Source organism: Barbus barbus (assembly GCF_936440315.1).
Source record: "Barbus barbus genome assembly, chromosome: 1".
NCBI lineage: Eukaryota > Metazoa > Chordata > Actinopteri > Cypriniformes > Cyprinidae > Barbus > Barbus barbus.
Genome location: NC_136729.1, coordinates 35,419,031 through 35,445,137, shown reverse-complemented (window position 1 = coordinate 35,445,137; position 26,107 = coordinate 35,419,031). Strand labels below are relative to the sequence as shown.

Below are 26,107 nucleotides of genomic sequence, written 5' to 3'. Positions count from 1 at the left end.
AGCAGTAGCTTTGCTAGTGCAGTATTTTCCTACTTGAGCTGTTTGGCTGTATACAGTCTTTTAAATGTACAAAATAACTCGAAATCAAATACAAACAGGCCTCACTCTAAATCACAGAATTTTGAGAATCAACTTAAAATAAATGAGCACATTTCACTAATTATATTAAATTCATTGTGTCATAGATTAATTAATTTAGGAGATTTTACATGTTTTTTTCAGGTAGATTCCATTAAATAATCAAGTTGTAAAAACTACTCAAAAATATTAAGTGTGATATTGTTACCAACATTTTTTCTAAGTAAATAGTCCGTTCCATTTTTTACAGTGTTAGGAGTTTGTTAAACCTGATCATCATGTTCTCCAGCATGATTTGAGATGATCCAAAGAGCAAACTGAGCTTCAGTGGAAATGGAACATCTGATCATCAGTACAAAGTGTCACATGATCACATGCAAATTTACTCTTTGATTAGTGACCTAGAAATAGTGCAAAAACTTCTCTTATGAACATTTATTATTTGTTTTAACATCATAATCTTCTTTGTTTCAAAATTAGATTTGAACCACTTGTAGGAAATTTTGCCTAAAGGGGCTAAAGCTGCACAGAGAGGTGTTAGAAGGTCACAATGACACTTACAGCTAGGCTTGGAGGAGGAGCTAAACAGACATTCAAGTCATTCAAGACTTTGATTGCAGTAAAAAACAAAGCGCACCAAACAGATCCTGTAATAGAGGTTTTTTGTTTTGTTTTGCTGTTCCTTACTCTCTCATTTTTCTCTTGTCATTTTTGGTTGACAGGGTCGGCAGTCTCAGAGTCGAGTGCGAGCCACAGTGGCCCCACAACCTTCCATTCCTTTAAACAAGATGCCTCGCCGTTTACTTACCCTCAGCCACTCACGACCCTGTGCTCCTGCCCTCTTTTTCCAGGACAGCTATGAGGAGGAAGACCCTTTGATGATCCAGTAAGGAGAAAGAGAGAAAACATAAAACTTTCACTATAAGAGGAAATTGACATTCACACTCACACACTGACTGACACCAACCGTTTCTGAACTCCTACAGACAGGATGTTACATTCTTGCACATGACCAGATATACACTTGCTGTATACACAGCTAATTTGAAAAAATATTTGCTATACATATTTGGTTTACTATTCAGAGAACACTGTACTGTGCAACGGAGAACAGTACTGAATTTAGATTATCTCATCTAACACAGAGCAAGTTTTAAACACTGAATAAGCTAGTTATACAGACCGTTCCTTATTTCTAACAAGACAAGGGCTGGCTAGGTTAAGTTAATTGTTCGGTTTTCAGAATACAGTTTAGTAGTGCAACATCACAGCAGATTTATCTTCTTAAATATGAAAAACATTACAGCACAGATTAATAAAAACAGCAACTTTGAGACTGACACTGCAAAATCAGCCCTCATATTTCAGACATTCAGTACGCAAAAAAACAAGCTGTTTTGTTACTCTGCTGTTGAGTCCTCATAGTAACTAGCGTGATTTCACTAATGAGACGTAATTAAACAAACTGTCGTTCCATACGGTTTAACAAAGCCTGCACCGCAACTGGGATTTTTTTTTTTATTGTGAACTGCTGAGGCTGCTAAAAGAAATCAAATACAAAACCACAGAATTGTAAAAGGACAAGAAGAAAGGCTGTTTAAAGAGAGAACTGCCTTCTCAGTGTAAATGCTGTGGCTAGAAGGCTCTGTAGAGAGTTGAGGAGGAAGAAGGCCAGAGTAGTGGAAAAGTAGAGCCATTGTCTTCCTTTATGGAAGCCTCCAGTGCAGCCCCAAGGGAGACACTGTACTCAGCTGAGCAGGAATTCAAGGCCTTCAATGAGTTACAGAAAGCGAAGAGAGGGGAAAAGAAAGAAAGAGGTCGCTCTATGTAGCCCAGTGACCTCTCAGAACAAGGTTCAGCTTTGGAGGCGCTGTTTTAGAGTTGCAAGAGCTGAGGGACGTGATTCTGAATGCAGACTGAGGTCAGAGCTCTAATGTTACTCAATGGGCCTCTCTAGCCCCATCAATATTGCCTCATTAAGTTTTCCGCCATTCCACCCACCTGGCACCGCCTACGCCTTGTCTTTATGACATCATGTTGAGGTTTTGCATTGTGCAAACGGCACAAAAAGCAGACATAGAGAGAGGATCTTGCGTCATTTTCCCCTCCTTTTTCATATTTTACGTTCACAATTTCATAACTTTTTCAGCTGTTACGAAAGAGATTCAGTAGGGAGTTTTTCTTTTTGTTTTATATTGTTTTTCAAATGTCCATCTACTTCTGGTTAACTCTTTTAAGCATGCTTTAAGAATATTCATTGTAATTATTTATTGTCTTGTCAATCTTTGTAAACACCTTTATTTATATATTCTATATTTTTATTAACACTTTATTATAAATGGTTTTAAAATTATTATTCGCTGTTGTTTAATGTTTTGCTGTTGCCCTTTTAAGAATAAAAAAACCTTAATAACTGACATTTTACATGAGAATGAAATCAAACAGGCAAGCCTAAATGTTAGAAAAACTGGCTTGAGAAATGAATAATAATCCTTTAAAAAGAACTGTTACAATCATATTTTTTTAAAGGAACAATGTTAGCGATCTCAGTTTTTCAAAATCAGTATATTACTACATAACACATACAGTAGATTAACAGTATAATTTATATTTACTATACAGTAATGCTGTCTAACCATAAATCAATTATATTATTAATTGCACCAAGAATCAGTAATAAGGGTTGTCGAGAAAATGTTCAATTAAATGTTAAATATTTATTAATGTTCATACTACAACCTTTTTGTTAAAAGTCCCTTTTATGTATTTAATAATACACATTGGTGATTAATGCAAAAATGATGTTCACTGATGTGTATTTCAAGTACAGGACCGATTCTATTTTAATCTAGGAGATTCTTTAGTTGAAAGATGTAACGAATGCACTTCCCCATCATTTGCTTCATACTTCAGAGAACAACAGCTCAGTTCTGTTTTCCGTTTGGTTATCCAAGCATCAAGTGGCCAGCGGAACGAAAACATAAACGGAACATTCAAGAAAACAGGAACTAGTACAACATGAGAAGTGCATCCAAACTGAACCAATGTATACCTTTTTTTATTCACATGATGCCAAAACTGAAACTGACAACTTCACCTCCTTAAAACACATACACTATTTAAAGCTCTAGTGGTAACATAGGTCTCTAAATAGAAAGCATCTGTGCTTAGCATGATGAACCAAGTTTGCAAAAAATGTAGCTTGTCTCAAATATTTATTCAGTATGTTTGTATTACATCCAACAACAAGTAAATAAACAAATAACTGTCAAACTAAATCAAAAACTATACTGACTGCAAATGACGATGATAAGAGATGTTGTCAGTCCACTTCCTTTTTTAATACCTATGAGTAATCCGCTGTTAAAATTAAACATTGCAACCCAGTATGTTGGTAAACTATGCTTTTTAAACAAGTCAGACCTTGGACCAAATTAATGCATTCTTTTTAGATGAAGGACTGTGCTCTGTCAACACATTCACTGCTTTTCTGCTTAAGAGCACTAAACGTTGAAAAAATACAGCAGAATGTGATGAATAGATCCGATTTTGGCGGTCCGCTCAAAAGAAAAAAAAACTGAAAGAAAAGACTTGGGGAGACTGGAGAGAGGACAAAAGGAAATGAGTGAGAGGGCGAATGAGAAGGAAAACAGGACAGGGAACAGTCTGTACCTTCACACACTGCCAGGCAGACATATATTAACTCAGCCAACATTTAACTCCCATTTGAAGTAAGGCCCCTATTTTACACAGATGGTTAATATTCACTTTGCATCAGGATTATCCCTCAGATGTCAGACGCTGTTCAGGACAACAGAGGACTAGATGAATAAGGGACTGAGAGTGAAGGCTCGGGCATTCAGGGTGATTTCATGCCCTCTTAACAAACCAAGTCCAGATTTTTCCTTCAATATGCATGTACTTGCAAATTTTTGGAAATGGAAAAGTAAGAATAACTAGAGAATTCTCTTGTACTATAATTTTATTATCATCGTCATTATGTTAAACAACAGCACAGCTGCTGACTCATTCACACACATATAAAACACACACACACTCACACTCACACTCAGAGCAGTGGATTAGTATCCTTTTGCTACAATCCCCATGCAAACAACTCAAGGTTTGTACATGCAAAAACTGACCTTTTTGTCTTTGCACTTTAACCATTAAATTGGATATGGCAGATAACGTTCACACAACAACACTCAAATTCTCCAGGGAGCCGAGTGTTATGACAAGTGCTTTATAATCTCTTCCGATACAAAAGTCACAGACTCAAATTTACAAAACAGGATTACTTTGCCCAAGAAGTGCAAAAATCTGACATGTGCCAGTACAAGCCCTTTCGGAAGGCTTTATCTACATAAAGGTTTTGTGCAGTCTTAGCTCTCAATCATTTTGACAGTCAGTGACTGCAAAACTGAGGTTTCAATCCGAGCACTGACGCTGAGCGCTCCCTTGTTAACCATAAACACATTTCCTTCAATTAAACATCTAAGGGTTAAGGAAAAGGAGACCAGACTGCCTAAATTGAAAGGTTAGGTCAAATGTCACCTAAGTTGTCATAGATGATGTCTGGAGGCTGCATGGTAGAATGCCACATATCTGGAGGTGGCTGATGTCTAGATACTTTACTGTAAAGCTCTGCATTGTTTCCTGCACCAGCACCTCTTCTGCCACCTTCCGTGTTGTTATGGCTGTTGCTACTGTTATTGTTGTTCAGGTTAGCACAGCCTTTAATTTGAGGCAGCGGAGGAAGGTCTTTCTTGGGCAGTGCTACTTTGCCTGGTTTGGGTGCTGTGACAGGTTTGGGGCCTTTTGGTCTGGGCACTGGCAGTGGTTGTTGAGCCACCTCGTGACCTTGAGGCTCCTCCGTTCCCCTGGTTCTCCAGGGATGCATTTCCAACCGTGCTTCGTCATAAAGCGTGATAATAGGCTGTGCAGATACGGCACGTCCCTCTGGCTCATCGTAGATGTGCTCTGTTGGGCCTCCATCTGCAGGATGCCTGCTTCGCCCATCGAGTCCCAATCCCACTGTCCTCTGCACCAAGTCCAGACTGATCTGATCATAGATGTCTGAATAGAATGGATCAGACTTGATGCCTGGGTGGCGGCTACCCCCATCGTCGCCAGTCGGCCTGAGACGTGGGTTAGGAGTAGGCATGACTTTGATACTGTCCACCGGGTCCGAGTACAAACAGTCTCCTGGACTGGGCGGCGGACGCACTGAGTCAGCAGGCTCAGAGTACAGACTCCCTTGGTCTTCTAACAGATTTTTGGACCCACGTGGCATGGGAGATCGCGGCGGGGTCCCACCAACGGGAGGTGGAGGCTCTGGAAGGCTTCGGCCCTTTAAATTTTTCCCATCGTTCTCCTTTCTACCAAAGACACCATCCGCAGACCCAGGCTTGCTACCACCAGAATCTCCATCTGGTTCACGACTGTTTGCTTCTGAGCACGGATCTGCACGGATCTGCTGGAGAGCTGGGCAGTCAGAGTCTAATGATGTACAGCTTTGGTGTCGTTCTTCGGCTTGGGCTTTCTGCTCCCGAATGGATTCCTCTACAATGTGGAATATTTCATTTCCCTGCTTTGTCTCGAAGGTGAAGTTCCCCGGCCCAGATTCACATCTTCGTCCGGCTTCAAAAGAGAACATAACCTGTAGAGAATGTGACAAAGCGTTTGGGATATTTCATTACTTTTGTTTTATTCTCTTATACACATGGACGTTTAACTTGCTTTTTAAATAAACATCATAATTTTAGTATTATTATATACTATTATATTTATATAGATTGTTTTATATTTTCGGTTTTTATATTAATTTTAGTAGTTGTATTAATAGTGTTTTTATTTTATTTATTTATTTTCCAAAATTTCGTTTTTTATTTGTTAAAAAATATTTTTAACAATTGGACCCAGCACACTGGGCTAATTAATCTTTCCATTCACATTTTATTTTGGGGGCAAATTCTCACTATTAATTAACTATTAACAACAACTTTTGCATCAAGCTCTTAATTTTCCACTTATTAATAGTTAGTAAGGTAGTATTAAAGGATCTAAAATATGGTCATGCAGACATTAATATATGTTTTATAAGTACTAATAAACAGCCATTATGCTAGTAATATGCATGCTAATAAGCAACTAGTTAATCGTGAAAATTGGTCCCTCAACTTAAGTGTTACAGGCTTTACAAACCATCATGACCTGCATTCAGTAGTCATTCACCACATTAGCTCTGCCTTCCACCCACTCATAAAGGAGAGAGGAAGGCCAGCTTCCTGTACCTAGGCAGTTTCTATAGTAATGACAGGAAGCAGAGTTGGAAACAACAGTGGCTTTGGTTCCTGCTTTATATGTCATCTGTAGTATGAGGCCAGCTGTCTGCAACTATGTTGGGATAATGCAAACAGCTGTTAGATTAATTTAGACACACTGCAAGCAGTCTACATTATAAGGGGTGAGTGTCTGCGAGCTACATATTTACAAAGTCAAGGCTAAGACTGAATGCAGTCAGTGTTGAAGGCCACAGAAGAAATTAATTGGCATTAAATGTCATGCAATTGATAACTGTTAGAAATTTACATTGATTTTTATTGGTCTGAAACCTCAGTATGCTTTAACTGAGGACATTTCAAAATAAGAAGTGACTAAAACTCACCCTGTCTCTTCCATAGCGCCTGAGAAGCTTGTAGGGCCATACGAGTAAATCCTTTTTAGTCTTGGGGTCCTTCAGGATAAGGTTGTCCACATTAGCCCTAAGCCAGTAATTACCAGAGAGACCACAGCGCTCTGATGCTTCTGTCCTCTGGACACTCACCCAAAACTCATTAACTGCAAAACAGAACAGATTCAAGTTAAAGTGTGTATATGAAATTCCTTGTTCTGAATTTGGTTAAAGTTTACAGTAATATCACAGGTCAGGTATAATTTGTATGACAAAAATAAAAATAAAAACATTATAAAGAAAGGAATAAATATCTTTATAGATCAACTTTACAGCTACAGTCTGTAAGTCTTGCCTCTTTGTCGTCATCTCTATTTGAAACCTCAAATTGCATTTATTTGCGGAATTATCATCTTTACGTGGGTTGTGCATCGGTACGGATCTGCAGCGTGGAAGAATCCAATGTTTTGAGGTTTATGTGTGGCTGTCAGTCACCGCACCTTCGGAATCACAGATTCTACGTCTTGGAAGTATGACCTAAATAAGTATTTTCACCAGAAATGTCATCTCAACAAGTAACATGTCTGCCACTTTTGTTCTGACCAACTGATGTTCTGGTGATTAAATCTAATTCTCGCTTATCACATCAAACCATGCAAATTATTATTATTGTTATACTTTGTTTTCTAAATGTTAATATTAACAACATCAACATTGCTTGACTACGTGAATTTAGTGTGTATTAGCGTTACCTATACTGATGACTATGGGTGAATTGTCACAGATGATTGTTGCGCGAACCTTTCTGGATTACAATCCACCATTAAAAAATGATAAATGTAATTATTCCAGCTGCTGTGAGAAAAGACTATTAATGATCTGGCACCTGCAGCATCCTCACGTATAGCCTCCATAGCCGGGACTCTTTCTTTGTTTACGGACGAGACGTAATGATGACAAACGGCGCCCTGTATTTGTATTTTACTTGTATTTCCAGCAAAAAGCTTACCGTTGTGAATCGGGCTAAGTTAAGGAGATGGTTTTGAACACTGGCTGGTTATGTACTTGTCCAAAATTTGATTTTGGATAATTTTTAACCAAAAACAGTTACAGACTGCAGCTTTAAAATACACATCAAGTTCTTAAAAAATGAACGGGTCAAGGGAGCTTTATTGTCATTTCACTATATGTGGAAACATACAATGGAACCAAATGTCGTGCTTTGCAGGACTACGGTACAGTACATGCAGTATTTAAACATAAATATAGACAGATAAACCATAAAAGTACAAATAAATAAACAATTATGAACATACACATGGCTAACCTACTAAAAGATCTAACTATACATATTCTACACATAAGTACTTTGGACATATATTTTGTGTTTTGCATGTAAAAACACAGTGGTACAAAGAAAATTCTGAAAATGTAATGTGTATCCATTATGTAAAAAGCAAATACATTTTTTCCTTAGATCTTCAATCCATGTGAGTATACACATCCTGATCATTATTACAAGGTAAAAAGTATTTTTAAATAATCATGATTACACTTTTGGGGAGTTGCATCACATCTGAACTAATTTTATGGTTTTATTAAAAGGTCAAATCTGATATTTCCAGAGACTTACTGGCCTTGACACAGTCCTGAGGGTCTGCAGTCCTCTCTGTGATATCATTTACATGTTTTATGTTTGTTTCTGCATGTTGGTTGCCCCACATAACTTTGATTTGGTTAACAAAAGTTTATCACATATTAATAAAGTATATTTTTCTAAAGAATTATATTAATAAAGATGAAAGAAACATTGCCAAACTATTTTAAAAAGCCTTTTATTTTATTATTTTAATGAGGCTTTTCTGTAATCATTAAGTGGTGTATTCAAGTCATTATGTCACTGCCTTTTATAGATACCAATAGGTTTATCAGTAATTGAAATAGTCAATATATATGCAGATATATTTTTCCCCCAGGTAAGTATTACTTCAAGTCGAAACTATTTATTTGCCTACCGCTTTTCACAATACACATCATTTCAAAGCAGCTTTATAGAGTTTCATCATTTTAATACCTAAATGTCCACATTTAGCAATTTAGACCAGGACGATAATATAGTTTACATTTGACAATATAAAGCTGCTGAGATTTGTTCTATACAGTTTATAACTGTATAATTTTGCGTGTGGCTTATAAGTAAAACTGAAAGTTTTTTTAATCTCAGGAAATTAGCCAACACTGGTCTTTTTCAAATCATATAGGAACAATCCACAATGTAAAAAAAAAAAAAGTACAACCAGGATGTTTTTCATTTGATGGGTCCTGTATGTTATTTCCCTGCTAAGTTCAGCAAAGATATTCTTCTGCTTATCAGAGACTACAGGCCATCAGCGCTGATTACCCTACTTTCCTCTGCCTCTATAAATATTCCCATGCAAACTGATAACATACAAATTGAGTTGCTCCACTCTAATCTGCATTCATTTTCTTGTCCATCTCTGGATTGGCTTTCAAACAAAATACCAACAGACACTGGACAGAGCACCAACAACCATTACCCATGCTTCATACTCTAATATCCACTGTCATGCCAGAAACATTCTATACAAAAGGAGTTAACTGAGTGCCAAGACTGTATCGTTGCAAGCCTTTTAAATGTCAGCTCCCACACTCTTTGAGGAAGTCAGTGCTGCCCTTACTAAAAACAGAAGTGATCGCAAACTATTTCCCTAGAAACACTCTAGAATGCACTGGAACAGGAGGTAGTTTGTGAACTGAGTGAACTTACCAGTGACTCCTTGACTGTTTACCTAGCATAGCACTGGATGAAGTGAGTGCCAGCCTTGAAGGAGGGGGCAGGGGAAATGCCTGAAATTTTGCTCCATTTTCTGTCCTCCTCCATTTCATTTATTATCCCTTTGCATCTTTTACTAAGGGACTATTCAAATAAAATGAGTATGGCACACTATGTCTTTCTGGAAACAGCTAAGTGTAACCACATTCAAGAGCTCTAATATTTCAGGCATTGTGACTAACATGAGCAGGGAATTTGCATGCAGTCCATTTGCATCTAACAGAACATTTCTGTCTGTTCACTGAGAGCAGTTTTGCTGGTCTGGGTGTGCATGTAAATTCAGTCTAGCAACCAAAAAGCAACTGAATTGATAGTGGATGTGACGTCAAGTCCTAAGCTTTGAGAAACTCACTGCATATTATGAAATGAGCACATGGAGCTCAAATGAAAAAAAAAAAAGAAGAAAACCCTGGCTCACACAATTTAAACCAGTTGGTGGAAACACTTTAAGCATGAGTAAATTAATAATGTCACATGTCGCTTCTTACCTTCCTCTCTGGAGAAATAAATGAGATTCTCTGCCATTTTAAGCTCTTGCTGTCCATTTGAGTCAATAATACCAAGAGAACCACTTCCTCCCTTAGAGCGATAGAGACAGAGAAAGAAAGTGAGACAGAAGGAGAGAGATGCAGAGTTAGTATAGAGGCAGCTATGTCCTTCCCTTTGGAAATTATCAACATGTCTGGAATGGATTTCCATGTTTCAGAACAACTTAAGACATGGTTAAAAGGTTATTATGCTTGTCAAATCTATGGTTAAGCCCGTAAAATGTCAATCATTGATTTATATTTTTTATTTAACCAGGCAAGTTAATTATGAAATTTTATAATTTTTTATTTATTTTTTTTAGCTATATAAAAAAAAAAAAAAACTTCTGGGCTTTCAGAGGGTAAAAGTCTTAAAGGTTGAATCAAATGAAGAAATGTCCTGGCCATGTAAAACAATAATTAAGAGGCTGTTATTAAGATTATTCATACAGTATTTTTATTAAATAATTTTATTTATTTATTGTTTATGCCTTCAAAATTTTCACTGCTGGACAATTTTATTCTCATTATGTATTATTATAATTTTTTTATTATTAAAATGAGCAAATACTGTGTCACGTCTCTCATTCTTGTCAAAGTCACAAGTGTTCACCACACTGAGCCTTGAACCATTAAAAAGTCTCATCTCACCTGAAAAGCAATCTCGCACATCTTCTCCACCCACTCGTTGGTAACATTTTTCTCAGCTGCAAAGACGAACGTCTTGTCATTGGTCTCTACACAGAAGGCGGCCATGTTTTCTTTGGGACAGGTTTCAGTGACAGCAGGAAGTATGCTGATGCATTCTGACAGACGAATGATCTTCTTGTCCATTTTCTTAGTGCTAGGTTTATCACTGGCGCTGCCCGAGCAATCATAAAACTCAAGTCGTGCAATGCCGTTTTGACTCGCTGGGTAGAGTACAAACCAGTTCTTTTTCCATTTCTAAAAAGGAGAGAGGGATAAGAGGAAGTTTTTACTCTTCGATGAAGAACCAGCAGTGTCTTGGGGGAATTCAACTATTATTCACTTATGGGTCTATAAATGTCTGAAAATACATGCACATACACAAAATATAGGCTGTTAAATAATGTTGCTAACCATATCAAAGTCTTCATAAACTGGAAAATCACTCCATCTATTTTCTTTTTTTTAATGTATTTGATCCTGTCATTTTTCATCAAAATGTCAATTACACAATGACTTCTCTCTGCTAATGTATGCTGAACCTCTCCAATTGGTTACCTTAAAATCGTTTTCATGATCACTTTCAGATCTGCCATCCAATCGACAACCAAAGGACAGAACCAAGTCCCCACCCAATATATTTTTTTTTTCAATAATTCATTTCACATTGATATATTGTATGTCACAATATGGAACAAAACTTGATCATCTTCCAGGTACTTGTAAATTATTGTTGATGTCAACACCCCTTAATCAAGGCCATAAAATCTATGTACAAGAAGAGTGCCAAATTTATGTCACTTTCTTTATTTAGCATCTGGATCATAATGCTGAGGTTAACAAGAGGAACTTGACAATGACTTGCAAGCCCCTTCCTCCAGATGGACAACGAAAAGCAAATTCTGCAGCAAACAAAAGACATCCATGTGTATATAGGTGTGTGTGAGAGAGAAGGAGTTTGGGTCAGTTTCTCACATTGTTTGTAACGCAACAAGAAAAAATAATGACTTTAAAAAATGTTCCAACCTGCTTTACTGTTGCGATGCAGATTGTTGTATTTACTAATGCCGTGTACACACTACCAAAGCCAGGCTAATAGATGTATAGGATTATACTATGGGGCCGTTGAATGCTTGAATCTGATTGGCTGACAAACGTTCTAAGGTGTGCAATTATTTTCAGGGAAACGCACGGCGAACGTTCCAGGGTTACGTACGTAACCTGAGACGTTCCCTTCCAGGAACTCGAGCTGCGTCGACGACGCTACAGGAACGAGATGCCCACGCCACCAGACTTCCAAGTCCCTGACCTGTGTGTATCCCTCAGGAGCACTATGAGGGCGAAAGAACAGAAGAGCCTGGAGTGGCCTGCAGATCAAGGCCATAGAAGCGGACGAAAGTAAGGGGCGTGGACCACCCCGCAGCGTTGCAGATGTCCTGCTCAGGAACACCTGCGAGAAAGGCCTTAGTGGCCACCATACCCCGGGTGGAGTGAGCCTTAACCCCCATAGGCGAGGGGAGACCGGAGGACTCATAAGCAAGAGAAATAGCATCCACAATCCACCTGCTAAGGGTCTGCTTAGAAGCAGGCAGACCCCGTTTAGGAGGACCGAAGCATACCAGCAATTGGTCTGTTTTTCTCCACAGGGCAGTTCTGTGGACGTATGCGTCCAGTACTCGAACTGGACACATACAATTACGCTTCCGCTGGTTGGGCTCCCGGAAGGGAGGAGGACTGAATGCCTGTAGCACGACAGGCCGTGATATAGAAGAAGGGACTTTAGGGGCATAACCCGCTCGAGGGTAGAGGAACGCTTTGGCCAGACCGGCGCAAAGTCGAGAAATGACGGGGGCCACTGAAAGGGCCTGTAAATCCCCAACTCTCTTAAGAGAAGAAATCGCCAAGAGAAAGGTAGTCTTTAAGGTGAGAAGGTGATCAGAGATCTCTTCAATGGGCTCAAAAGGAGGCTTACAGAGAGCTTCTAAAACCACAGCCAGGTCCCAGGTAGGGACACGGGGTCGTACTGGAGGCCTCAGCCTCGGCGCACCGCGGAGGAAACATGTAACCAGGGGGTGTGTTAGGCCGAAAAAGCCGCCACGTAAACCTTCAAGGTGGAGTGAGTTACCCCTGCGGAGAAACGGGCCTGCAGGAACTCCAGCACTGTACCAATCGGGCAGTTAACTGGGTCAAAGTGGCAGTCTCCGCACCAGGAGTAGGCTGACCTCGTCCTGGCGCACTCTCGCCAGAACTCCCGGGAGCAGAGCAATCGGGGGAAAAGCATACAGACAAAGCCTCGGCCAAGCCTGTACCATAGCGTCCAGTCCCAGAGGAGCTGGAGGAACTAGAGAGAACCAGAGGGGACATTGCGCTGTATCCTGAGTCGCAAAAAGGTCCACCTGAGCCTGGCCAAATACTCTCCATATCTGCTTCACCACCTCGGGGTGAAGCATCCATTCCCCCCTGCCTCGACAGGATGTCTGCTCCCACATTGAGATACCCAGGGTTATAGATGGCTCTCAGCGAGCTAAATTTACCCTGGGACCACACAAGGATCTGGTGCGCGAGCTTGTATAAGGGGCGTGAACGCAGACCTCCCTGATGGTTGATGTAAGAGACCACCGCTGTGCTGTCGGTGCGCACCAACACATGGTGATCTCTCAGGTCTGGCAGAAAGTGCTTGAGTGCACGAAACACGGCCAACATTTCCAAACAGTTGATATGCCACGTTAGATGGCGACCGCTCCACAGACCACGGGCAGGGTGGCCACTCATGACCACTCCCCAACCGGTGAGGGATGCGTCCGTCGCTAGCATTACGCGGTGACAAGGAGCTCCCCCCACCACGCCTAGATAAGAGGTTCTCTGAACTGGAGAAAGCCCACTTTTCTTGGCGTTCAGCCTCAACCCCAGCGCTTTCATGTGTGCGAGAACCGCCAGTTGCTCCGATTGAGCTAGGATCAACCAATGGTCGATATAATTAAGTATGCGGATGCCCTGGAGTCGCAAAGGAGCCAGAGCAGCATCCACACACTTCGTGAAAGTGCGGGGTGAGAGTGCAAGGCCGAAAGGAAGGACCTGATATTGGTAAGCTTTGCCCCCAAAAGCAAACCTCAGGAACTTCCTGTGAGTGGGAAGGATGGAGACGTGGAAGTATGCGTCTTTTAGATCTATCGTGACAAACCAGTCCTCGGACTTGATCTGAGACACGACCTGTTTGAGTGTAAGCATCCTGAACTTCAGTCGCCTGACTGAGTGGTTCAACTGACGCAGATCTAAAATGGGACGGAGCCCTCCATCCTTCTTTGGAACAATGAAGTACCGGCTGTAGAACCCGGACTCTCTTTCGTGAGGAGGGACCACCTCGATGGCCTCCTTCCTCAAGAGAGTGTCTACTTCCTGTTCCATGATCAGAGTCTGCTCGGGGCCCACGCACGTGGGAACCACCCTGTTGAAAGGCGGCGGCGGAGTGCCGAACTGAATACGATAGCCTTTCTCTACAGTGCGCAGGACCCACTGAGATACATCTGGCATTAGTTTCCACGCTGCCAGATGGTCTACTAAAGCCAAGTTCACACTACAGGACTTTACACGTCGGCAGATCTCTGTGCCGTTCAGACTACATGACTTGATTGTCTGTCTTTTAGTCGTTGTGGTGTTCACACTACATGACTTTATGTAAATAATCCGCAACCAGGTGTTACACACTACACGAGCTGACAACAACTCTGTCACCCAACTACTCGATTCGGTCCCTAAACCACGTTTTGTCATGAAAACACGCGAGAATTGACAGTTCGCAAAGAGCTTGATTGAGAGGTGATCTGACCAATCAGAACATGTATATTATGTGCCGCCGCTCCTATCCCCATCTTGCCTGACAGCTGGCCAGTCTTCATAGAAATACATGTTAAAACGGGGTGAAAAAGATCTACTGAATTGAAACTTTTTCAATATAACTAAATATAAATATGTGAGGAGGGTTAAGGTGTGCTGTTGTTGGCTGCCATGGTAACGACAATAAACTGAGGTATTTAAAAGTGCTTGTTTTGCTTACCAGAAAATCTGCTCATGCACTGTATGCATGGCTTGCAGCGCTAAAGTTAAATGCTGAGTGTTAAATAATAAAATAATATGTTAAAAAGTGTGCTCTTATCATTCTGTGTCATTCTCCCGCCCAGCAGCCCTCCGAGCTAGAGACCGGCGAGGGAGAAACCGCTGGAACGCCGCCGCTTGTTTACGGGCCTCTTGGTAGCTGTCGACAACAGAATTTACGGTGTCGCCGAACAGGCCAGAAGGCGCAACCGGGGCATCCATAAGGAGGACCCTGTCCTTATCTTGTAAGTCGGACAGAGTCAACCATAAATGTCTCTCCGCCGCCACCAGTGCTGCCATAGACCTGCCGATGGCACGGGCGGTCTCTTTGGTGGCGCGGAGAGACAGATCAGCGGTTTTACGGAGCTCAGTGATATCTTCAGGCCTGAGCTCCTCTCCCTCATCTAGCTCTTTGAGCAGGTCAGCTTGGTACGCCTGCAGCACCGCCATAGTGTGCAGACACGCACCAGCCTGACCTGCAGCCGCGTACCCCTTGCCCACCAGCGCTGAAGTTGTACGCAGTGGCTTAGTAGGCTTTTAGAGATGACGCCGCGCGAGGGGACAGATAGCTCGCGAGCGTCTGTTCCACTCGGGGCATCACTCTATAGCCGTGCTCACTCAACACCGCCACATTACCATAATTACCAGAAGCGGGGATGAAGAGACGTGCCGAGAGACAGACAACACTAAATAAGACTCACAACAGGCAAGGACAATACACACAGACAGAGAGGCGATTGCTGAATGACAAAAAGCAAACACCGGCTCCGCCGCACGTGCTTTTATGCTTCCCGGTCGGTGACGTCACCCGCCTATGACATCTCACCCTTTCATTGGACAGATTACACTCTAGTTCAGAGCGCGATCACGCTGAAGGCGTTCCCGTAGCGTCGTCGATGCAGCTCAAGTTCCTGGAAGGGAAGCAGAGATATTTCCTGCAGACATTAACAGATGCCATAGCCCTTATCAATGTCTGCATGAAATACCTCTACTTTTGATTAACGCTATGTTGATACAGTAAGCGTTAATCATTCCAACGCAATCTTAAATTGAATCACATGAACATAAAATAATAGCCTACAAAATGTCTACATTCACTATGGAACTTGGATGAAAGTTAAACTGAAACTGGATAACTCAAATAAGATATGGCTTAATAATTTATCTCTGTAGATTTAATATATACAGTGATTTGCATTAAACTGTAAGCCCTCACACTACAAATAAAAGAAAATCATATATGGAAATATAATCTGTGGCAGCTCTTTAATCCCCGGCCACTTGTTTGTAAGGATGAAGTTTCATTCATTCATTTATTGATCGCTTGCATCATTCATTATTTATTTGCATAGCATCCACAATACACATCGTTTCAAAGCCGCTTACAGTAAGTTCTGTTACCTCTATAATGGCTTAATTCTTTACACTGAGCAGATTTACTGGGCAATTGTGATATATAACAATGCTAAACGATCCACTGTTTAAGATCTAGCTATGTATTCTCCCTTTTAAAAAAAATAGCCATGGTTTTGCTACTGTAACCAAAGTGTTTTAGCAGTTAGCCTATATCAGTACCACTGTAGTGAAGGAGACTGAATAATGAATATTTGCAGCCTCTCAGACAAACCACAGAACAATTTTTTTATTTAAAAAGTTTTACATGTTAGTCCATTTTATTCTAAGAGTATGTAAGATGGTTTTCAAAAAATATTAATAGTAAACGGTCAGCTTTTTTCTGTGGTGATTTGCGTGTTTACACTGTGCGCTACTGAGTGTGACCTAAAACATGGCGGAATCCAACGCGGCGTGACGTAGATTCTCATTCTCTACTATGTACGGAAAGCACATAGCCTACTCTCTCTCTCACGCAGATGCACATAATTTGCACACACCTAACATAAGCGCTAACGTAGTTAGAGCTACTCTGACCATTTTATCAGTTACATAGTTTAAGAATTTAAAAAACTACATGACTTCTCACAAGCGAGGTAACAACGGCGCTGTTCATGAAGAAAATTAACTTAAAGTCTCACTATAACTAGAGACATTGCTGCCGCACAGACTCACAGAGGTAACATTAATCTCTCTCTCTCTCATAACTTAGTTATTAACTGTATTTACTGCATTAGTCTGCTATCAACAGCTCAAGCCTCCGTTACGGTTTAAAATTACGTTTTGGATTTAGCAACGGAGGCATTGGATGAGATGCGGAAGAAATAATTCTACTCACAATAGCGATTTAAGTTGAAAAACCGGACAAATACCTTGAAATATATCATCTGATCGATGTCTTGATGTGTGGCAACTGTAGTATAAGCGGAATAATTGACTCCGGGCCGTTTAATTATTAGAAAAATAATGCACACCCGAGGTGTAACGTGTGCATTTTTTTTCTAATAATTCAATGGCCTGTCGTCAATTATTCCTTACATAAAGCATTGTGATATATATATATATATGTGAAAGTGACGTGACATGTGGCCAAGTATGGTGACCCATGTGCTCTGCATTTATTCCATCCTAAGCACACTCACAGCAGTGAACACACACACACCCGGAGCAGTGGGCTGCCATTTATGCTGCGGCGCCCGGGGAGCAGTTGGGGGTTCGGTGCCTTGCTCAAGGGCACCTCAGTCGTGGTACTGAAGTTGGAAGAGAGCGCTTTACATTCACTTCCCCCACTGACAATTCCTGCTTGAACTCGCAACCTTTGGTTACGAGTCCGTCTCTCTCTAACCATTAGGCCACGACTTCCCTATAAAATCATGGCCAAAAATATCGGCACCCTTGGTAAATATGATCAAAGAAGGCTGTGAAAATTAATCTGCATTGTTAATCCTTTGATCTTTTATTAAAACAATTCACAAAAATCTAACCTTTCGTTGGATAATAAGAATTTAAAATGCGAGGAAATATCATTATGAAATAAATGTTTTTCTCGAATACACATTGGCCACAATTAACAGCACCCTTTTATTCAATACTTTTTGAAACCTCCAAAATTTGCCAGTTTAACAGCGCTAAATTTTCTCCTATAATGCGTGATGAGGTTAGAGAACACCTGACCAGAACACCAGAGCCCATTTCTTCATCCAGAATCACTCCAGACCCTTTAGATTCCCAGCTCCATGACGGTGCCTCTTCTCTTCAGTTCACCCCACTCATTTTCTACAGGGTTCAGGTCAGAGGACTGGAATGGCCATAGCAGAAGCTTGGCTTTGTTCTCAGTGACCCATTTTTGTGTTGTTTTTTAGGTTTGTGTTTGGATTATTGTACGGCTGGAAGATCCAAACATGGCCCATTATAAGATTTCTAATAGAATCAGTCACTTATTGATTTTTTTATCTGTTGGTATTTGATAGAATCCATGATGCCATGTGTCTAAACAAGATGTCCAGGACCTCCAGCAGAAATATAGGCCCACAACATCAAAAATACAGCAGTATATTTCATTGTACACATGGGGTACTTTTTATCCCTGTGTTCACCAAACCCATCTTGAGTGTTTGCTGCTAAAAACATAACCAAAACAACAAAAACCATAAAAAAACAAATATAGTTATTATATTCCACAACTAAAAATTGCACATTTGGACAACTTAGCATCTATATCTATTTTTATTTGTTCTTATTGGCAGCTTGGTTTCAATAAAAACTGTTTTTGGAGTTTCATACTACAATGACTCTCTTATATTTCAAAAGATCAAGGAAGAGTAGATTTCTCAATCTGAAGGTTTTGCTTACTCAAAAAATATACAAATTTAGCATTTACTCATCCTCATTTCATATAAAGTAATCATGTCTCAACAGAAAAGTTGGATAAACTGCTAGATTCATATATTCATTTTATGAGCAACAAAGTTTAGGAGGAATGTACTTTACTCTGTAATCTGAAGAACATGAGTTTACAGTAAGCCATTTGCTATGAAACTATGTAAATTGTTACACTTTCACTTTAATGGCAATCCTACCTCACCACAATTCTATTCACAAGTCTGCATTCCTCAGTAGTAACTTTCAGCGTACTGAATAGGCGTCTTGTTGGGTCATTCAAGCATCCATCTGCCTTAATCAACCCCTTGTACACAACAAGACAGTCATAAGAGTTCACCCATCAAGTGAAGGGTTAATGTTCTTCCAATTACCAATTCCAAGGAGAAGCTTTAAGATAACACAGTACAATAAATCAAAAATGTCTACATTTTAGACAGAATCCAACACCTGACCATTGCACAATGCCAAAAGCTACTGTAGAGACAGCAGATGGCAATGTGGTATAGAAGATGCATGAGATTACCCAGCATGCGCTGTTTCCTCCACACACTGCAGGTGTTTGTGTATCTATGTTCCTTTTAAAAACTGCCCCTTTTATCTAACATGTGCATTCAGTGAGGACTGTACCAACAAGACTAAACTAACACCAATGGATACAAAGACAAACCTTGTTTTAACTAAACACTACATAAAATAAATCATACATTATCACATTGCAGATCCCTTGCTTAAACCAATACAAAAATGAAATGAAATGATAAAATGAATTAATATATTATTAAATAATACATTATAATAATGAAAGTACATTATTGAATTACAGAGCATCTTGTATAGCCATATAAGGCAACACTTGAGGAATATACTGTGCAGGATGGAAATTATGCAAATGACCAGAGAGAAAGAGAGTGACTGATAACTTCCTCAAATCTGAATCCAAAAGTAATCTGATGAAATGTGAGTCTGCTTCTGCTGCACTTTTTAAGAGGCTTTATAATGAAGTAAAAGAACATAATATACAGCTTATATGAAAATATTCTAGCAGTAAACAGTGTTGGGAAGGTTACTTTGGAAATGTAATAGTTTACAGATTACAAATTACCCTACTTGAAATGTAACAAGTAGTGTAACTTTTCAATTACTTTATTAATGTAACTGATTACTTTTTGATTACTTTTCTAAATTCCTAGTGTTTTCAACTGTTAATCACTTTCAAACATGTAAAGCAGACAGGGTTAACTTTATAGTTGTGCTCAACACTGATAACTGTCAGACTTTCGAAATCCTTCATCACTTGAATTAAGATTATAAGATTTTAATTTTAAAGGAGACCTTGGATGACAAATATCTACAAATGTGTCTTGGCAGTGTGTGGACACAACCACCCTACAATGATAAAAAATTTAAAATGATAAAAAAGCCCTTTTTTTAATCCCCCAAAAACCTAAACAGTCTCCATTATCAAGCCATTTTGATTTTGGAGTGAATAACCAGCGCTCTCTTCCACCCTCAATACCATGACTGAGGTGAGACCCTTGAGCAAGGCACCGAACCCCCAACTGCTCCCCAGGTGCCGCAGCAATATGGCTGCCCACTGCTCCGCTGTGTGTTCACAGTGTTTGTGCACTTGGATGGGTTAAATACAGAGCACAAATTCAGAGTATGGGTCACCATACTTGGCTTCACTTCACTTTCACTAAATTTGTTTATGTCTGACTGCGCAAATCATTTTGCTCCAGACTGTTTTCTGAATGAGGGACAATTCAAGGCAGGATTTGTTAAAAAGTTAAAACTCAAGAATGGATCAGTACCTATTGTTCATGATCCAGCTGCACCTCCAGAAGTAGTAAGTCTCACATATTTTTTAAGATTATTTGCGAATCGCCTTTGCTCTTTCACAGAAGAGAGGTGCGGGGTGAGCAGAGCTCATTATCATGTAAAGAGATATGAACAGAAACGAGTCGCTGTGAACAGAGCTGTTTTTGACAAGGTAAAAAGAGTGTTGTTTTTCACAACTACTGAGACCATTTCGAGAAGACCCTAAAGAATCATACCAACTTGTGGAAAATGGGCATCCGATGTCCCCTTTGAAGCACAGCCACCACAAAATCAGACTTACTTTAAAATCCTTCTGAGGTTAAATACAGATTTAAAATCATAACAAAATATATTTTAATAGCTATGATAGTGTTTTTGAAATCAAATCTTTGCATAGCTATGACAGGAGACACTGGAATCTAACAATGCCTTAGAAAAAAAAACTGTTAATCTTAAAAAAAAATAAAGCATATACATAAACCCATATAGGAAATATAAGAGTTATCGGATAAGCATGTTACATTATAAACTTCTGAAACATTGGTCTTTCATATTTTAGAGCAGTCACTGCAGAAATCAATTAAATCTGTATGTGGGAGTGTGTGTGAAAAAAATCAGATGTAACCCCCTTTATAATCTTTAACATTTTCATAAGTAACTGTAATTTAATTACATATTTTTTCTTAGTAACTGTAACTAATTACACTTACTTTTATTTTGTAATTAAATTACGTAATTCAATTTAACCTGAAAATACTAAAAATTAGAAAAATAACTTCTTGTTGTTAATAGTCTACTTCTTGCAAAGCATACTCATGTAAAAGTTAAAAATACGACAGTCACACTGCAGGGCACAGTGACTATCCTGTTAAAATGTAGCCAATGTCACAATAAATGTGAATGATTTAGTAACTTTGCAGTTAATTCTTTTATATAACTATTTTCATACATAAAACATTAACTTGATCCCCAACACTGGCACCAAAATGAATTATCCCTTCAGCAAATATTTAGCCATTACCAAATAGGTATTCTGACACTTCCGTTCAAGAAACTGGAAATGAACATGGACAAAACATCAAACTTCCACTGTTGTCCAAACACTAATATTATTAGGGGACCATTTAATAGTATGAATTGCATCTTAATTCTCAAATAATTAGCAAAAGCTCAAATTTCTGAAGCTCTGTGACATGCTTGGAAATGACAAAGGAAATATAACTCTTTATTCACAGCACAATGTGCAAGAATTCGGCTTCCCACTTACAAAAAAAAAAAAAAACATACCAGAAAACAAAGTGGTGGCTTGGCAAATGCAAGTTAAAAAAAACTTTTCACTTTGTGTATTTGAGTAAAAAAAGACAAGTATGTCTTGCAAAAATTGTTAACATTTCAACAATTTAACACATCAACAGGTACACTCTTTGCGAGAGCCTATCACAACAAGTTACAATTCAAATAGGTATGTCTTAAATTATGTCACTCATGCTTTTAACACAACAAATCCTTGAGGTTTTATTTTGGCAGAATATTGGTGAAATGCTGTAAACTTCTGTCCAAAACAATGTGAATGTAAATAAAGCAGACCTGGTGCACATTGCGTTCCCAAATGCATGCCGCACTCATTGAGGTATGTTCTGAACAACAAATGTTTGTCCATCAATCACAAGAGCAATACTGCTGTTAGATAAAGAAGTCGAGTTAGACTGTCAAACTCGAGACGTTGATCTGTCAGTGGATGTAAAGACACTGCACCACTAAAAACTTTCCACAGCCTTCCTTTCAAGCATATCGTTGTTTGATTGTTGCTAATAAAATCAGTACATACCCGTGTACACATGCAGCATCTTTTGTAATAAGGCAAGTAATAACAGTACCTTTAAAACTATATGCTGAAAATGAAGCACTTAAGCGAGCAAAAACCACTCTGAAACAGGTTTGGGAACCCCTGCATTATTCAATAGAACAGCATGCAAGACACATTTCAGAACAAAGCCCAGAAGAGACTAGAGTTTGCCCTGTTTAGGAAACATCAGAAATGTGTAATGTGCTTCAATTAATTCATTCATTAGTGCTTTACATTTCTTGTACAGTATGCCTTTGATCATTTATTGAACAGAGTACTCCTTGAGTTGTAGGAAAAAGTAAGCAAAGCCCAAAGCTTATATCACTCATCTTCTCTATACACAAACAAGTCTAAGGACTGGGACAGGGTTTGCCACGATATGTCTCACGTAATGATGGCGCCATGCAGTAGAGGCCATGTTTCAAATATGCAGTGATAGCCTACTGTTTATCTCCACAGCTATGTGAATGTGTCCAAAAGGGTTAATACTCAATTTAATTTAGTTCTGGTTTTAACTTTTGGGTTATGAAACTGTTCACACATTTTCTTGGCAATTTCACACCTTTTTACCCACAATGCTTAAGGTGTATGGTATGAAACAATGCAGCGGTAGAATGTACCAAAAAAGTTGTTTAGCAACAAGCAACCCATTAAAAACTGAAAAAAGTTACACAAAGTAACACTACAATGTTAAGAAGACTTATCTTCGAGTCATCTACTTCTCTATGTTGTGGTATTTCCATAAATGGGCAAGCAGTTATTTAAACACAAGCAGTTATTACATGCTGTATGGCAATGTTAATGCTCAAAAATATGAAAACAAAAACTTTTATGCAGGGTTTACGAATGTAGTGCGTGAAATCTTGAAATCTGACTCCTCTAGATAAAGAAAAAAGAGAAACAGTTTAATCATGTTTACATTACTTTTAAACACGGTTTCATGTACAACATTTCCATGTGATTTTTTCCTGTCCCTCCTTGTCTTTCCAACTCCTCAACTGTTTTGACAGTGTAAGTCACGAGCCTACAGCTGTAAAAGTGACATGCTTGTTCCAGCCTCCAGCAAAACTATGCAAACTCATTTGACTTTCATTACCAAACAAAAACAACTACATCAACAATGAAGGGCATGGGGTTTTAGGTTTCCTAAAGTGCAACCTTGTTTTCATGATGCCACTTGCATGCTTGTGCACAATATAACATCTCTTCTCCTACATCTCTTATTCACTCTGTTGCATTTGTTGTGTTGTTCGTACTTTTATTGGTTTCACCTGCATGTATAAACAGCACAATTTATCTTCTAGACCTTCAGCATAGCAATTCTCACAGCAGTGTGATCCAGTGTGATTCTATCATCACCCTCTGTTATTGTTGTCAAGACATCTTGTACTTGCTATTAAACTATGCTAAAACCTCCATGTGCTCCTGATCTGAGTGAAACCTACATGAATGAATGGTAGCATTAAAGTCCATCAATGCTCAATTTGAATTTCTGCTGTTGCCTCAGGGTAAAGATATGTAGCTGTGCTCATAATTTGCTTACTTCCACATAACAAAGAAGTTTCAGACAGAGGAAGTGAATAACAAATTAATGACAAGCCATTGCTCCAGCGAGATGTTTTTGATCCAGCACAGGTCTGACTGAAGACATGTGACTCATATCAATGTCTAAAGAATGACAAAAATACATGCCTCACATATTCAATCAGAGAGAAAACAAACAGAACCTTTTGTGGTCATGCGTCTGTGATGTAGCATTTTCCACTGCACGTGGACAGTCAAGAGAGCAGAAATTATTTAGACACAGCTGGCCGTGTGCATGTGTAACCTACTCTTGGTTAGTGGTTACATATCACTCACGAGAAAGAAAAGGTTGTTTGTCCAGCCTTAAATCTGTGTTGAATCTCATATAGTTAGTGGCGCAAAAAACAGAATATGCATGCTGAGAGCTGAAACCTGAAGATGTGTTGAAGCACAGGATCTGATGCACTCCTTCATGTGACCATCTCATGCTCCACAAGAGGAATAGAGTCAGTCCTTCTTACTCTTTATGAAACTATTTTAATTGTCTTTAATGGTAAGTTTATATTTAAAAACATTAACATAAAATGCTCATTTTTGCCTATAAAGTTCATTAAAATACATTTAAAACATTAAATTCACTCTTCATTATTATGACTATGATATGTGCTTAATTAAAAATCATATTATATTATATATCTGCATCTTAATTGAAGTCTCATTAATATACTGAATTTTTTTGGAAAAAGGGGAGAGAAATGTTACCTTATGTCATTCAGCATACTTTTTCATTGTATTTCTAATTTTTTTTAAAAAGCAGCCATGCAATTAAGTTTCAAAATATTAGTGATATTTGTTTTGTTGTCACGTGGCAAGCTTAAAACACAGAACATCATCAGACCCTCATGATTGTGTGTCAAAGTCTTTAATTATTTATTGATTTTTTTAATGTCACATATTTTGATTAAGTCTAATCATAAAAAACTCAAATCCTCTTGATAGTAATGTTTCAGACATATTAACAGATTAAAAACCTGTTAAATTTGTTAACTTAATGGTTACACCATATTACATTTTTGAGTCGCTGAAGAAAATTAGTGGGAAAAAAGTATAGAACATCCTTACGTGAATACAAAGATTATATATAAGAAGCTGGCACGTGTTTAAACTAGTGTTTTGTGAGATTCTCCGGTTTATCATGTCAGACATCTTCATCTGTCATTGCCTCTTCAATCAAACACTACATATGCGACAAGCTCTTACCTTTCCAAACTTTTGATGCTGGACGTACAGTTGTCCCTCCTTAACGTGAGTGTCCATTCTCAAAATACACTTTCTCTACACAGCAAGATTAACGATTATTATATATTTCTCACTCTTTCGACTTTTTCCGATTTCCTACCGCACGAACTTCCGCTTGGCAAACTTTACTTCAGGGGCGTTTCGACGGGAATTCATTAAAATTATTCTAGAAGTTAAACTAATGTTTGGAGGGAAAAAGCGAAATGTTAAAACGAAAGGTTTTCATGCTGCTGGTCCTGGATTCTCTCTCTCTCTCTCTCTCTCTCTCTCTCTCCTCGCTATAGACTAGAGGAAGCGCGCGCCCACAGCCTTCCTCCCACCTACTCCTCAGCACAAACACAAGCATGACGCCTGAAACCTTTTCACTTGCAATAATAACTCTTTTTTTTTTTTCTAAATGTATGTTGTCATCCCTGTTATAATGTTGTCAATGAGAAACCACAAGACAGGTGCAGTTACTATATTTACATCCATGCATTAATCCATTATTTTATTTCTCACCCATCAGCATTCATTTAGCATTGCGATAATTATGTTTTTCTCTTATAAATTAAACATTGCATCGCATAGCACCACATGCAAATTGTGGTGTTATCACTGTGATACAATTGTGATAGTTGGAAGTCTGTATAATGGGTTGAAGCAGTAAGAGGCTGAAAACATACTTTTTCAGCATAAGTATTTGTTATGATGTATACCTGTCATAAAGTTATTAACCCAGAAAGTAGAATAAATAAGTCAAATGCAGCCAAGAACTTATGAGACCTGGATAAGACCTGGAGTGAAGATCAGAATCAAAAGCATCTGCATTACTACAATAAAGTTGGTTTCTGGGATGCTTTACACAAGTGCATGTCAGCAACTTTTGGTAGTGCGTTTTCATAGTAAAATATAATTTCATCTTCGTCAGACAGTGAGAAAACATAAGTGGG

The 26,107-nt window shown here is 39.0% G+C and overlaps 2 protein-coding genes across 2 annotated transcripts in view; one reads left to right on the top strand and one right to left on the bottom strand.

The window, feature by feature from the left end:
• The window catches only part of LOC306872659 (meiosis 1 arrest protein-like), a 48,358-nt gene extending 45,864 nt beyond the window's left edge, over positions 1-2,494 (top strand). Inside the window, exon 10 of the mRNA XM_079421328.1 lies at positions 801-2,494. Coding sequence (XP_079277454.1) covers positions 801-968 — 168 coding nt within the window. The 3' untranslated portion in view covers positions 969-2,494. The remainder of the gene's footprint in view (positions 1-800) is intronic.
• Positions 2,495-3,116: 622 nt separating this feature from the next.
• On the bottom strand, positions 3,117-25,551 carry LOC306872651 (docking protein 1-like). Its single transcript, XM_079421317.1, has 5 exons — positions 25,137-25,551; positions 10,787-11,080; positions 10,097-10,187; positions 6,749-6,921; positions 3,117-5,740 (listed from the first exon to the last, which is right to left on the bottom strand). The coding sequence occupies exons 1-5, from the start codon at positions 25,191-25,193 to the stop codon at positions 4,625-4,627; spliced, it is 1,731 nt and encodes a 576-aa protein (XP_079277443.1). The 5' UTR covers positions 25,194-25,551; the 3' UTR covers positions 3,117-4,624.
• Between the last annotated feature and the right edge of the window lie 556 nt (positions 25,552-26,107).